This window comes from Trichogramma pretiosum, unplaced genomic scaffold (genome assembly GCF_000599845.2).
Source record: "Trichogramma pretiosum strain Unisexual culture from Peru unplaced genomic scaffold, Tpre_2.0 scaffold12, whole genome shotgun sequence".
Taxonomy (NCBI): Eukaryota; Metazoa; Arthropoda; class Insecta; order Hymenoptera; family Trichogrammatidae; genus Trichogramma; species Trichogramma pretiosum.
In genome coordinates, this window is record NW_019641690.1 from 327,095 (window position 1) to 340,611 (window position 13,517).

Genomic DNA, 13,517 nt, shown 5'->3' on the forward strand with positions numbered 1-13,517 from the left:
CACGTTCGGAAAAGCCGCCGCCGCTTCGCCTATGCGCGAAAAGCACACCACATATACACGCACTTTTCAAAGAAAGATGAATAGGTCGCTTAAAAATTAAACAACTCACATACTTGGCAAAGTTTTTCCCTTGCATTCGTGTCGGTTCAACTTAGAGAAGTAACAAAACCGGGTCTGCATTCGAGTACGCGCGTTTAAATAGGTTCCAAGCTGGCGCGTGCACGAAAAGTAATCATTTCCTCTTCTTACTAGCCGAGTACACTCTTACGGGCATATTTTATCTAAGGTGCTCGTTTTTCAGCGTTTCGACGCCACTACACGTAACGAGCTTATTTCGATGTATCAAGTCGTCAAAGTGCAAAAATTTTCACTCGTCGCTGAAAAAATGTACCATTCCCTATAAAACACCTACTGTTCCCTTGTTTGAGTAACTTGTTTTTAATCCGGCCAGTAGTCTCATAAGCAAGAACTGTCCAAATCTTGAGTTAACTCAGTCGACGTAGAATAAGTGTGTTTCTTGTACGTTCATGGTACACCTCAATTTTCAAAGCCACATATATATTCATCTATAAAAGTCGCCAAAGGTTTACACACGCATGCGAGAGATCGCAGAAGCTCTAGTTGAAACTAGTAGCAATGTGCGGTGTATACGGCTCGAGGCCATGATGTCATTAAAATTTTGACATGTGGACTTGAAACTCGTACTAAGCCACGGTGAGAAAGGGAGAGAAACAGAGCTGAAAACGCTGCCGCAGCAGAGCATCGAAATTGGTTCGTAATTCCATTTCATCGGTTACCGACGACGGTACGCGGTGCACTGTTTGTATACAACCCCGAAAAATTGAGATATATATGTAGACAGATAGTGGGAGAGAGGGAGAGAGAGACAGAGAGAGAGAGAGAGAGAGAGAGAGAGAGAGAAGAGTGCATCCTGCTGGCGAGTACTCGAACTGTGCCCGAACTATTGGATTTGGACTTTTCAACCTAATCGAATACGTTTCCGATTACTCGATTACGCATGCATATAAATATGATATGTGTATATCTATACGTATTTATGTATGTCTACTTGTATGCAAGAGTCATGCGAAAGCTCGAGTCCATGTGAAATTCGATACGCAACCGAATCTGTTGGTTTGACGATCTTGAGACGCTCATATATAACGCTCATTTGGATTTTTGGCATTTTTTAGGAAAAGATGCCAAAGAGTAGAATTTTTACAGAATATTTTGATGCTATAAATGATCAGAATTAAAATCAACCTTCTTTAATTAGTCTAGCAAACACAGTCAACTTTATGCGAACACTTTTAAACTTGCCGGATCTGTTTTGACTAAAAAATTGTGTTATTTTCATGAAAATTTCAAGATAGGAAATTTTCCAGTTTAATACTATTTCCAGCGCTATTTTTGCAATGTGGATTGAGTATCGGTGAAAAAACTTAACCAATACATAAATGCAAAAAAAATGATTTATTGTTTGTAATGTCGAAGAGAAAGACTATTGTTGGTTTACATTAATACCACAGTAATTTTCCACTGATCAGATTTGGTGTGATTGATTAAGAAAACGAATTAACTTCTCGGTGAATTTTTCCATTCAATGTTAGGTATATAACAAGGAAAATCATCTCATTTATGGAAGGACTAGAAACTTTTTTACAGATTGCATCGCTACTACTTAATATATAGGATAAAAAATTCAATGGAATGCCTTGCCCTTAACGAAAGTATGTATTTTGTAATTTGCAAACAAAATTGATAACTTCATTCTAAAATAACTGAGTTATTTCGTGGCGTAAGTCCAAACTCTAGTTGTGGATTATTGGGCGGACGCACGCTTCGGCGACAAGCGTAATTTCCGCTTAAAGTTAAAGCTAAACGATGGATATTGATGACTGTATGCGCGCTTCGCTCATATTACACTAACGGAAATTGAAAGCTCAAGACCGTCTCCGCGTAGTAGCTAAGAATTCGCTTACATGACCTTACGTACATACGTATAAGCGCGAGCGCGAGCGGAGCATATAAGATGTCGTATAAATAAAACGTGGCTGGCATTAAGTATTAGGACATCGTAAAAGCTATAGTGCTGAGATGATATATATGCATGGACGCCAGGTCTGAATTTATCGTCTTTTAAGAATGTGATGTAAGACAGAAGGAAGAGCCCAGTAGAGGAAAATATGCAGCAAACGATCGAAACTTTAAACTCGTTACAAAATGCTTATGTCTGAGTGTGCGCGCAAGACAATACCTTGGGAGCTGGGATAGCTTCGAATAGTCGCTATAACTCAATTATAGTTCAATTTGACGTGAGCATAAATCATCTACTGCGTACATTTATATGCATACATTTTTCGTCGATTTCATGATACAAATTGAATCCCGATTATTCCAGCTAACAAAGCGGTTCAGTTGCAGAAACGCTGGATCATTCAATCCGATATAGTAAATATAACCTGTTCTTGTTACATTGACTCGTATTAGTCGCGATTGCCAGAAAGCCGGAACGCAAAATAATCTATCAATTGCTTATCTCGTTATAGCAAATTAATACATGCATATACTGCAACACGTATGCAGGCGTGACGTTGCACCCGTAAAATGTACGAATTCCCTCGAATCTAGATGAGTTTTGAGCAAATGAATTCGACGACGCGTTATCTCGTCTTATTGTTGCGGTTGCGGGAAATCGGTATGTTACACAAACGCGCCTGTTGTTGTGCCTCCGTTCCCACTCGCCTACACACTTGCCGGATCCGCTCGCCTTTGTTTAGGAGCAATTGACTTGCAACACTCTGCAAGCTCGTTATACTGCGAGTCCGATACTGACAAAATAGCGACGGGAACGAAGATTCAAGCTTGATTTTTTTCCTATAACTTATGAAATATTTTGTCTCTGTGGTGTGCTTTTAATAATGATTATAAAGTAAACGTTAGGTATATGTACTTATGGAAAAAAAGTCTCGACGAAAAAGCTCGATAAACGTCGATTTTCTTTCTATTATCCCGATAAGCCATCTCATAAGCACTACATAATCCTCGCTAAAAAAGGTGAGAGAGAGAAAGAGTATCCCAGCATCTATACATATACGTAGCTATATAATATATATATAAAAACGCAGTATTAAGCTTTAGAGGTAGTAGCAGCAGCAGGACGAAAATGTAGACTAAACCAACAGAAAAGAAGAAGGAGCGGCGGCGGTAGCTGCAGCACACGGTCCTCGCGAGACAAAGGCTTCAAATTCGTTCGTCGCCGCCGTGGTAAAATCGACGGGGAATTGCTACTGGGACGGCGCAAACTCTCGTTCGCTTCAAATCCCGCTTGCAGGCCGCCTGTAAAAGTTACACACACACACACACACACACACACACACACACACACACAGCTGTCAGCAAGGCACAGTTTTTCAGCTGGTGTTTTTCCTCTCGTTGAGGCAGAGCTACAGAGCTAACAGGAGGTCCCTTTTTCTTTCTCTTTAGTCGCTGTACCTATCTCCCTGCCTCACTGCTGCTTTCATACGAGCTTTTGGAAGGCGCTTTAAGTCCGACTTACACGATATCTTCGTTGCGCAGTCGTGCAACTAGTCGTGGTAGCGACCGAACCCTTCCTCGCTCTCCCTTGCTTTACTAGCGTATAATACTCTCCCTTTCTCCTGCGTGCTCATTCCAGCCTCTTTTTTTCTTCCAAAGCCACCGCTACCGTTACTGCACTCGAGCAATTTCCCTTGGACTTCTTGGATGTGTGAGGAGTACTTGCACCAGCGGCTCTATTAAAACTGCACAAGTGTATTTTCTCAAACGAGAGAGCCGCTCGACTCTCTTTTTCTGTATCTATATATGTTTTAGGTCTGTGTCGAATTGATAAGACCAACCGAACAAAGTACTACAATTATGGACTAATTCTATTATATTGTCAGCGCACACGTAAGCACCTCAGCGAAACCATCATTTTTTCTCATTGTCTCTCGTATTATAGGAGCATTTCGTTTTCATATATCTCATCCTCGAGAGTTTTTTAGCCACTCTTGATCTATAAAAAATTTTGTTTTCCATGAACAAATTTGGCCCTGACGTTATTTGACAATATTTTACGCTAAAAATACCTAATAGCAATTTGAATAACAAATAACAATATATATTCAAGCAAAGTACCCAGCTATACTAGTGCGGCAACGTTGTTGCTCACATGCTGAGCGATTAAATACTAGCACTTTACGATAGATTTTTTTACGAAAATTTTCCCGATTTCACAAAAAATCGTGAAAATTGTCAATTATTAAATAAAGGGCTTATTACGTAGGCGAGAGAAAAAGTTGGACGAGCTGTATGTCATGGTTTATGCTCGTGGAATCACCCATGAAACATCTTACTACTTCAAATTAATATATTTATATAAATCGATTCTGGGTGAACTCCTACTTAGGTTGACTTGTAACCTAAGTAACCCAAGCAAACATTAATTTTAAACATTTTTTCGTTAAATTGTTATGTTATAAGCGTTAATAACATGAATTTTAACGTACATTGCGTCAAAAGTTCATAAAAATGTATATGGGTCAAAATAATACTTTTTTACAAAACCGTGCGCACGTATGTCACCGATCTTGACGCGCTTTTGGTATATTATAGTACATGGTAAAAAGGTCCCAAAAAAAAATTTTTAGACCCCCTCCCCCCTCCTACCCCTCACTTCCGGTATAAACGTCCATTTTCGATCTATATTTTTTCTGAGGACATGAAGCAATTAAAAAATCTGAAAAAATTCACAAAAATACTTTTCAACAATCCAAACAACCTTGAATTTTTTCATATTTTTTAAGTGCTTCAGGCCTTCAGAAAAAATCATTAAAAATTTTGAAAATCGAGATACGGCGATATGAGCCGATATAGTAAACGGAAATTTTTTCAGTTTCTTATTGCATTGAAAAACATAACCTCAATTTTTTTCAGATTTTTTCAGATGACCTAACGCACCTTTTGAAGCCAAAAACCGCTTTTTTTGACGAAAATAATTTTTTTAGGACGGTACGGAGCCTCGAAAAATCTGGAAAAACTTTTTTCTTGTTTTTTTCATCAAAATACATAACCTCAAATTTTTTCAGATTTTTTAATTGAAGGCGATAACTTCTAGAGCCGAAAAATGCTATTTTTAACAAAAAAAGGTTCCTAGAACCCGATGGTTCCATTGAAAAAATTTGAAAAAATTTTTTTTGAATTCCTTGTCAAATTTTAATAAATTTTGACCCTTTCAAAAGTTTGATTGGAGCTTCCTAGCTCCAAGATCGGTGACATACGTGCGCATGGTTTTGTAAAAAAGTATTATTTTGACCCATATGTATAATTATAATACTATTACTACCAAAAACTATATCTACAGCACATCTTCAATCCTATTAGAATGCACCCTGAAAATTTTATGAAAATTAAAGAAACGGCTTACTAGATACGGTGATAACAACAAAAAATTTTAAGTTGCGCAGAGGAGACTTGCGCTTTGCATATCATAATTATTTTATAACATGGCAAATATATTCCTAATAATTAGCAGACGCTATTTTAAATGGATGATGTGTAACGTATAAAGTTCGCATTCACTGATATGCAGTTGAATGATTAATGCTCTCGGAGTGCGAGGGAGATTATTTTATCTCGTGTGTCGTCTTTATGCTCATTGGATCGAACAAGAGAGCTTGGCGACTACAGTACACTATTGCCTATAGAAGCATCGGCTCAATTTCTACAAATAAACGCTTTGAGCAAGTTTAAAAAATTTATTTATTTAAAAATTATGAGTGCTCCAAGTGCTCCACAGCTCGAGCAGATTCAAATTTTCAATGAAAATTTCGGTAAGTCTTTCAAGTTCTCCAAGCTCTGAAATAATATTATTTGACGATAAGCCTAAATTTACTTGTAGATGCCGAGTCGGTTTCTTCCTTCGTTGAGAAACGTCACGAAGAGGATTATAGATACAAACGATTTGGATTCAGAACGAAATTTCAGACGCAAAGGGTATTGAGGGAAAAATGTTGCAATTGTTACGTCGCAATAACGATTATAGTCTTTCTTATTCTACTCGTCATCTTGGTTGCATTATTTGGAAATAAGCATTCTTGTACAATTAATTAATCATTTTCTTTGGTACAAAATACTTACTCTTTTAATTTAAATTATTTTCAGGTGGCATATACCTAAGTACCCATAAAAAATTTGAAAATTACGATAATTTCTCGGTCAATATTTCGCCAGTAATTTATTTACAAAAAAAAAGTGACTTGGTCTCATTTGAGCTATACCATCAATCTTTTTCTTACATCTCAACAAACAGTACAGAAAAAGAGGTTATTTTTGCAGCAAATATTGCATTTTGGGTTGACCAAAAAACTCGAACTATTCAATCTTTTTCGAGAAATTATCCTAAAATTGACTACCCAAACTTATGGGAACCAGTGGCAATAGATGTAGATTATGTCAGTAAAAAAGTTTATGTGATTAACGCAGCAAATATGTCTATAAATGTCATCGATATGTATTCCAAAATTTTCCGTGCCATCATAACAGGCCTTGATAACCCTTGCGATTTGGCGTTGGATGCTAATAAAGGCCTGATCTTTATCGTCGAAAAATCAAAATTGGTAATTTTGAATTCTTTAGTAGATCTTTTAGTAATTTTTAATTAATCTGAAAATTTCTGTCACCCAGATAATTCGAGCCAATATGGATGGTAGTTCCTCAAAACCAATAGTACAAATTGATAGCGTATCGAGTATAGCAATCGACCGGGATAACGAAATCATCTATTGGTCGAATGATTTTTCAAGTATTGCCAGTTCGGACTACAATGGACAAAGTGTAATGATATTAGAAAAAATATCCATGTCAATAAGGAGCAGCGTTATTTACGAAAACAAAATATTTTGGACAACGAATAATTCTCTGTGGTATTGCAAAATATCCAATAGAACTTGCGACAGTAACAACGTCCACAGCACTCCTCTCGCAGGGGCCAACCTTTTGAAAGTTGTACCTCGTTACAGTATGATGAAAAATCCTTGCGAAGAACGCGAGGAACCGTGTGAGAAATTATGTTTACTTCGAGCCAGTGAACAAAATTCTAAAGTACCTGATTCCAGTTGCTGGAACCAGAATTCTGACTCAAGTCAATGTAAAGGTACTTGTGAATCCCTGGAAGTATTTTGAAAACCCTTGACAATAAACGATGTTTCCATTGCAGGTTGTTCAGATGGATATCCGACACAGATAGCTTCAACGAAAAATTCAACGGGGGCTGACAATCAAGATTTATCAAATTCGCTAATCTTGAGCGGTGGCAGCTCAATATTGATACTTAAGTATGGAAACGGTAGCATCGTTACATTAAAACATGGAATGATGAACGAAAATTTTCATATCTTCGATGTGTATTTGAATGAAACTGTATTTTGGGTAGACGAAAGCACTTCAAGTATTAAATCTTTATCAAATGACTTTTTGCCGATAAATTACCCCAAAAGATGGAAACCAAAAGTATTAAAGATTGACATAGGAAGTACTAACTTTTATTTGATTGACAGTGTTGCCAGTACAGTTAATATTATTGAAAGGCAAGGAACACACAGCGGAATTGTGATATCAGATTTAGCAAAACCTTGTGATTTAGCTCTAGATCCTGTTAAAAGATACATGTTCATTGCTCAGTACCATGACTCGGTAATGTTTGTTTAATTATTTTATATAGATTAATTTAATTAATTGTTAAAGTGAATTATTTCAGATTTTGAAAAGTTCAATGAGCGGAGAAAATATGACTGTTTTAGTGAGAAGTGTTGATATTTCCACGATTGCTATTGATTACAAAACTCAGACTCTATATTGGGGTGCTGATTATGCAAGCATCAATAGCATACAATTCGACGGAAATAATCGTAAAATTTATTCAAATGCCTGGTCAAAAATTAGTAGTTTGGCAGTAAGCGGTAACAAAATTTTTTGGTCTGATAACTTGGCGTTGTGGTATTGTGAAATTTCAAGTAACTGCAAAATTAAAAATTTCGCTGGGAACGCCGGTAATACCAAAATTACCAATGTTTTTTCTTACGGGGACTATCAACGCAATGTAATAGCTGTCTGTAAAATTAAAAATGGTGATTGTCAACAAATTTGTATACCATCCGCTAGAATGAAATCGCCTGTTGGACGAGCTGGTGGGTACTACCCTTCCTGTGCATGCAGCACTGGATGGGAATTACAGGCAGATGAGAGAAATTGTTCGCCCATAATGGACTTCATGCTCTATACTCAGAAAAATTTGATCAAGGGTCGTATTCTCAACTCGACCAAAGCTTCGTTTACGGAAGCTATTCTACCAACTGTGTTCCACACCGAATCTCAAATCTACAAAGGCATGATAGATTTTGATTTTGACATTCGCTCTGGAAACTTCTATTTTAACGATGATTTTAACATTTATGTCATCAATGTTTTCGATGACAAAGAACAAATAACTTTAGTGCACGTCAACGAAAGTTATCAGCTCAAAGACGTCACTTATGATTGGATAACAGGTGACATATATTACGTACAAAAATCTAACGACGTTGAAAATTCGCACGTATTAATGGTACTGAAAACCTTGAATAATGTTCAGTATCGTCGAAGTGTAAATTTCTTCACGCACGACTTGAACTTCCCGATGAAAGGAAGTCCTCACGCTTTGGTAATACACCCAAAATTCGGTTACATTTACTATACTGCTTGGAATGCCACCCGCAAAGATATTCAAAGAACCAGTACCTTTGGTAAAGGTTTGAAAGAAATAGCTTCGATCGATTATCACAATATGTACCGGACGATCGGCATAGACTATGAAAAAGATAAAATCTATTATCTGTTCAGCTCGTGGAAAGTATCTCCTATTCATTACACCGATTTAGATGGTGTCGAAACTAAAAAATTTAACGTCACCGATATACCATATCCAATTACCATTTTTATCTACAAAGACTGGCTTTATGTAAGTAACTCTACAAGCATTTGGAGATTTAATAAGTATGATGGTGGCCAGGCTGAAAAAATGATACCGCGGTTTCCTTCCATGGAAATTATATCAGGAGTTAGAATAGTTAGTCCAAGCTTACAACTAATGTATGATAACAACCCTTGTACAATAAACAATGGAGGTTGTCAACAATTTTGTTTCGCCATACCGCAAAAAATTTGCGCGTGCAAGGATGACCAAAGTATTAGAAATGATAACTATTGTGCTTAAATTATATACACCAAGTACGACCCTTTTATCTTGTATACATTTATTTTTCAATTATTTTAGTTGAAACTTTATTGCGGACAGTAGGGCACTATCGACATAGATAACTCAATCTTTTATGATAAGTCCTAAGTATACATAAAGTTATGTTTAATTATGAAAATATTCATTTGATTTTCACAAATAAAAAATCAAAGCTCATGTTGATTTTGTATATTATATTCAAATTAAAATTTAACTATAATCTCATTTCGCATTCATGTCTTTTAAATAAAGAAGACTACATGAATAACTCGTTCAAAGTTTAAACACTATATAATACTAAAAAATTTCTTTCTACCCATCATTCAACTCATTATACTTAAAGATTTCTTGTGTTTGAATATTCTACTTTTTACTCAGAGTACAAAATTTATCCCCTTAGCAAAACGCACTATTCGAACATCTCAATCGGAAGTATTTATGCGAAAGCACACAAACTCATGGGATTGGAGAAATAGAGTGTGAGAGAGAGAGAGAGAGAGAGAGAAAGCGGGAGTTCCTATAACAGAATCAAGGATCCATTAGAGTGGCGTCCGCGGGATTACCCATGATGCGCATTTCCAAAGTGCTCATAGGCGAGAGTTTTGCGGAGAACGTGTTACCGATTTCGACGAAAGACTTAAAAATGCTAATAAACCAAAGTTCTTCCATCGCTTTGTTTTAACTGCATTTTGTTGGTTCACGATGAGTTACACGAAATTGAAGTGAAAACAAAGCACTGTACAAAAGCACTATTTTACTGTTAAAACCATTTAAATTAAAAGATTATTGTGCTAGAAAACAAAAGTATATATAATTTAATTGCCTGTTTAGTATAAGATTTAATGTGCGGAAATATAGAAATGAAAATTAATCGATTTACTCGGAAAAGCACCACAGAGACAAAAAAGAATGGTTTTCTGATATAAAATATAATAATTTTTATCATACTCTGAAATAAATATTTATTTACCTATTGTATTTGATTTTGTGACACTTTTATGAGCAAACCTGCACGATATTAGGACTTTCGTCCGAATGTTTTGAAAATATGAGCTCGTTATTACTGTGATATCGTCTCTAAAAATGCGATTAATTTTTGAAATCCAAAAGCCAAAAATACGAGAAAATAGGCAACCCTTCTTTTATTAAAGTAAGCCGGGAAACAAAATGTTACGAATCCCGGTCTGTCAAAATGAAGAAAACCACATGGCCCCCGGTGGGGAGTTTAATTTTAAATTTACCTGAAAGGTTATAAAATTTCCGTCTCCCAACTTGACACTATTAATCCAAACAGGAATTTGGTGACTTCAATTCATAATTCAAAACTCATTTCTAGCATTTATTTCATTATGTGATAATAAAAGTTCGATATTTAAGTTTTAAATGAATAAAATTCAATAGTCAATATTTTTATTGTAAACTACATAATTAGTTACGACTATGATTCAATTTTATTTTGTAACGATGTTATGTAAGAGATTTTCAAAAATTTTCAAATTTATTTTTTGCAGATCTCCAGTAAAAATTACTCAAAAATCTGAAAATAAGTTAAAAGAAACACCATCAAAAAAGATCACGATTTGAATTGTATACACTTGTCAACTATACTTTTTAATTTAAAATATTATTCTTTAAAAGGAAATTTATACAATCGAAGTTACAATTAAGTAACGAACAATTTTTTGAAATGATAAAATAATCCGTTTGACTTTTTGATTGTCATTAGACGACAAAATATTCATCAAAGTCATCGTTATCGATGTGTCTATATTACTCATGACAATTTTTATCATACGGATGTTGGGTAGTTTTACAGACAAAAATTAATTACTGAAATGTAAATATCACTACTGCAAGCATGATAAAAATATTTCCTTAAAAAAAATCCATAAATAGACAAGAAATTTACGTCTCTTTAGAATCGAAACCCAACCTTCGAACAGTGAATAACAACTCACAATGATGCTGCGACCGATTCTGTAAGTTCCGTTTTTTTTTTTAATTGCATTCACTGTAATCTTAAGTATTTTTGAAAAATAGCTAAAATATTGCATTGTTACAGTCTTTTGTTCACTACTTTGGTGCTACTGACCGAAGCTGCATCTCACCATTCAAAACATGACTCTGGACTGGATTTTAGTGATATCAATAAAGATTTCGATATCGATTTAAAAGAATTTGAAAAGGAAATGAAAAAAACCTACGAAGAGGAATTGTTACCGTTATTTGAAAATGCTTTTCAATTTATTAAAACGTTTTTCGATTACGTGCATGAAGCTGCGCGTAATGATCACGAAGATCCTCGACCTACCCTATACTTTGATTATCATATTAATCGCTTCAAGTACGCACAACCAGGACAATTAAGCAAAGCTGAAGAAATAGAAAATTTGGTAGGCTTGAAATTTTTATTCACTTATATGAAGGATGACATTCTTCGCAAAATTAAAGATAAAAACATGCAAAAAAAATTCGACAAGATGATCGGTGCATTCAATCCAACTGAAGCTAAATTTATTGAACTTTGGCAGACGCTTTATGTTCTTCAAAATGGATTTTTAAAAACAACTACTGAAAATTTTACAAATAATATGTTTTTTCACCCAACGAACCGTGTTAATGGCCTCTAAATCATGCAACTGTTAATGTTCGTACTGAATGAACAGTTAATATAACGGTACATCAAAGGTCCTTTAAGGTTGTTAATCGACCAAGAACAACCACAAATATAAAATAATTTATATTTAGGTGACCTCTTAAAGATAAATTATAAAATTTTTAAATTGTGATCTGTCCCTTATGTAAGTACATAAGTCAAAAAAACTTTAACGAATAACTTTTGATGTACCGTTATTTTATTACATTTATAATTATAGAAGGTAAATCATCCTGCCGAACGGTAATAATTATTTTATTGATTTTGGTGTAAAATTCGTTAATTATTGCTCAGTATTAATAAAATAAATTTTTAAAAACAATGATTCAAAAAAAGATGTCAAGAAGCTCAACACTTTTATTACACTTATCCTTACATTAGTATCAATTTAAATTTTTAATGGTCACTTAATAAATCTATAACCGCGTTGCTGTTGAATCCCTGGTCACATAATACTATGTGTGAAGTAAAAATACGTCCAAGAAGATAAAGAACGGCTGGTTGATTGTATCTTTTGCTTCGCTGCTCTTGGTCATTAACGAAAGCTCTTTAACCAACTTTTTGACCAAAAAATCGTCCTCACAAATAATAGATTTATATTAGAGATTAAGAAAATAAAGAGAAGCTGAAAGAAGATTTTCTTATGTAAAAAAATACGGATAAGATTAAATGATTTTCATACATCCTTTTGCTTCATACATTAATGATTTATCTTAATGTAATATAGAAAAAAATTGAAATGGTTTACATTAAATAATTAATTAAGGACTTCAAAGTATCTTAAAATCAAAAACCGAGTCATTCAATTTAAAAATATCTCTTATATTTTCTGATGAAGCATGTTTTTGTTAACATGTTGTAGAACTCAAAGCGAACCGTTTGAAGTACAGTGCGCCGGTATTGTACATTTCTCTAATACAATATGGTCACAAATGCAACTTAACCGACAAGGCGATTGGATTTTCAATAAACAATTTTATGGTGAATATTACAAAAAAATAACTTTAAATAAGAAAAGTATTCTTATTGTTACACTTATATGCATCAAGTTGACAATTTTCTTGTTACGAAAGTGACAATTCCTCCATTTTTATATGGAACAGTTATTGCTACGTAACTAAAATAAAAAAATTGAATTTACAATCGACAAAAAGAGAAAGTTGGGCACAAATTTTAAAATCAAAAACGAATTAGCGATCTAAAGCAGATGGTTTATTCAAAATTATTTAGAAGAATGATTAAAATATCAGACATTTTTTAAATGTATGAAAAAATTAAAAAAAATTTCAGGGCCCTTCGATATACTTGAACTATACTTTGAGTTTGGGTGCATAAAACGTGATTTGATAGTTAAAATAGGGTCGGGTGCATAATAAAATGCATAGCGTATGAATAAAGAATTGATTTTTTGATTGAAAAATACCATGAAAGTGTCACTTTGCATATATTTTGACAATTTTAACTGGCACTAAAAAATTGAACTTTTCCTGTGCAATCAGGAAGAATACGAGAATATTGAATGAATAACCGACTCAGTTTTAGTTTATTCGGACTAGTTTCAAAAGGTGG

The 13,517-nt window shown here is 34.5% G+C and overlaps 2 protein-coding genes across 2 annotated transcripts; both read left to right on the forward strand.

Moving 5' to 3' along the window:
* Nucleotides 1–5,736: 5,736 nt before the first annotated feature.
* Nucleotides 5,737–9,469, forward strand: LOC106657812 (low-density lipoprotein receptor-related protein 2-like). Its single transcript, XM_014379489.2, has 6 exons — nt 5,737–5,852; nt 5,921–6,118; nt 6,184–6,638; nt 6,706–7,174; nt 7,238–7,713; nt 7,778–9,469. Exons 1-6 carry the CDS (start codon nt 5,795–5,797, stop codon nt 9,269–9,271), a joined length of 3,150 nt encoding a protein of 1,049 aa, XP_014234975.1. The 5' UTR covers nt 5,737–5,794; the 3' UTR covers nt 9,272–9,469.
* Nucleotides 9,470–10,962: 1,493 nt separating this feature from the next.
* LOC106657811 lies at nt 10,963–12,194 on the forward strand. The gene is made up of 2 exons (XM_014379488.2): nt 10,963–11,271; nt 11,355–12,194. The coding sequence occupies exons 1-2, from the start codon at nt 11,252–11,254 to the stop codon at nt 11,920–11,922; spliced, it is 588 nt and encodes a 195-aa protein (XP_014234974.1). The 5' UTR covers nt 10,963–11,251; the 3' UTR covers nt 11,923–12,194.
* The last annotated feature ends 1,323 nt before the right edge of the window (nt 12,195–13,517 follow it).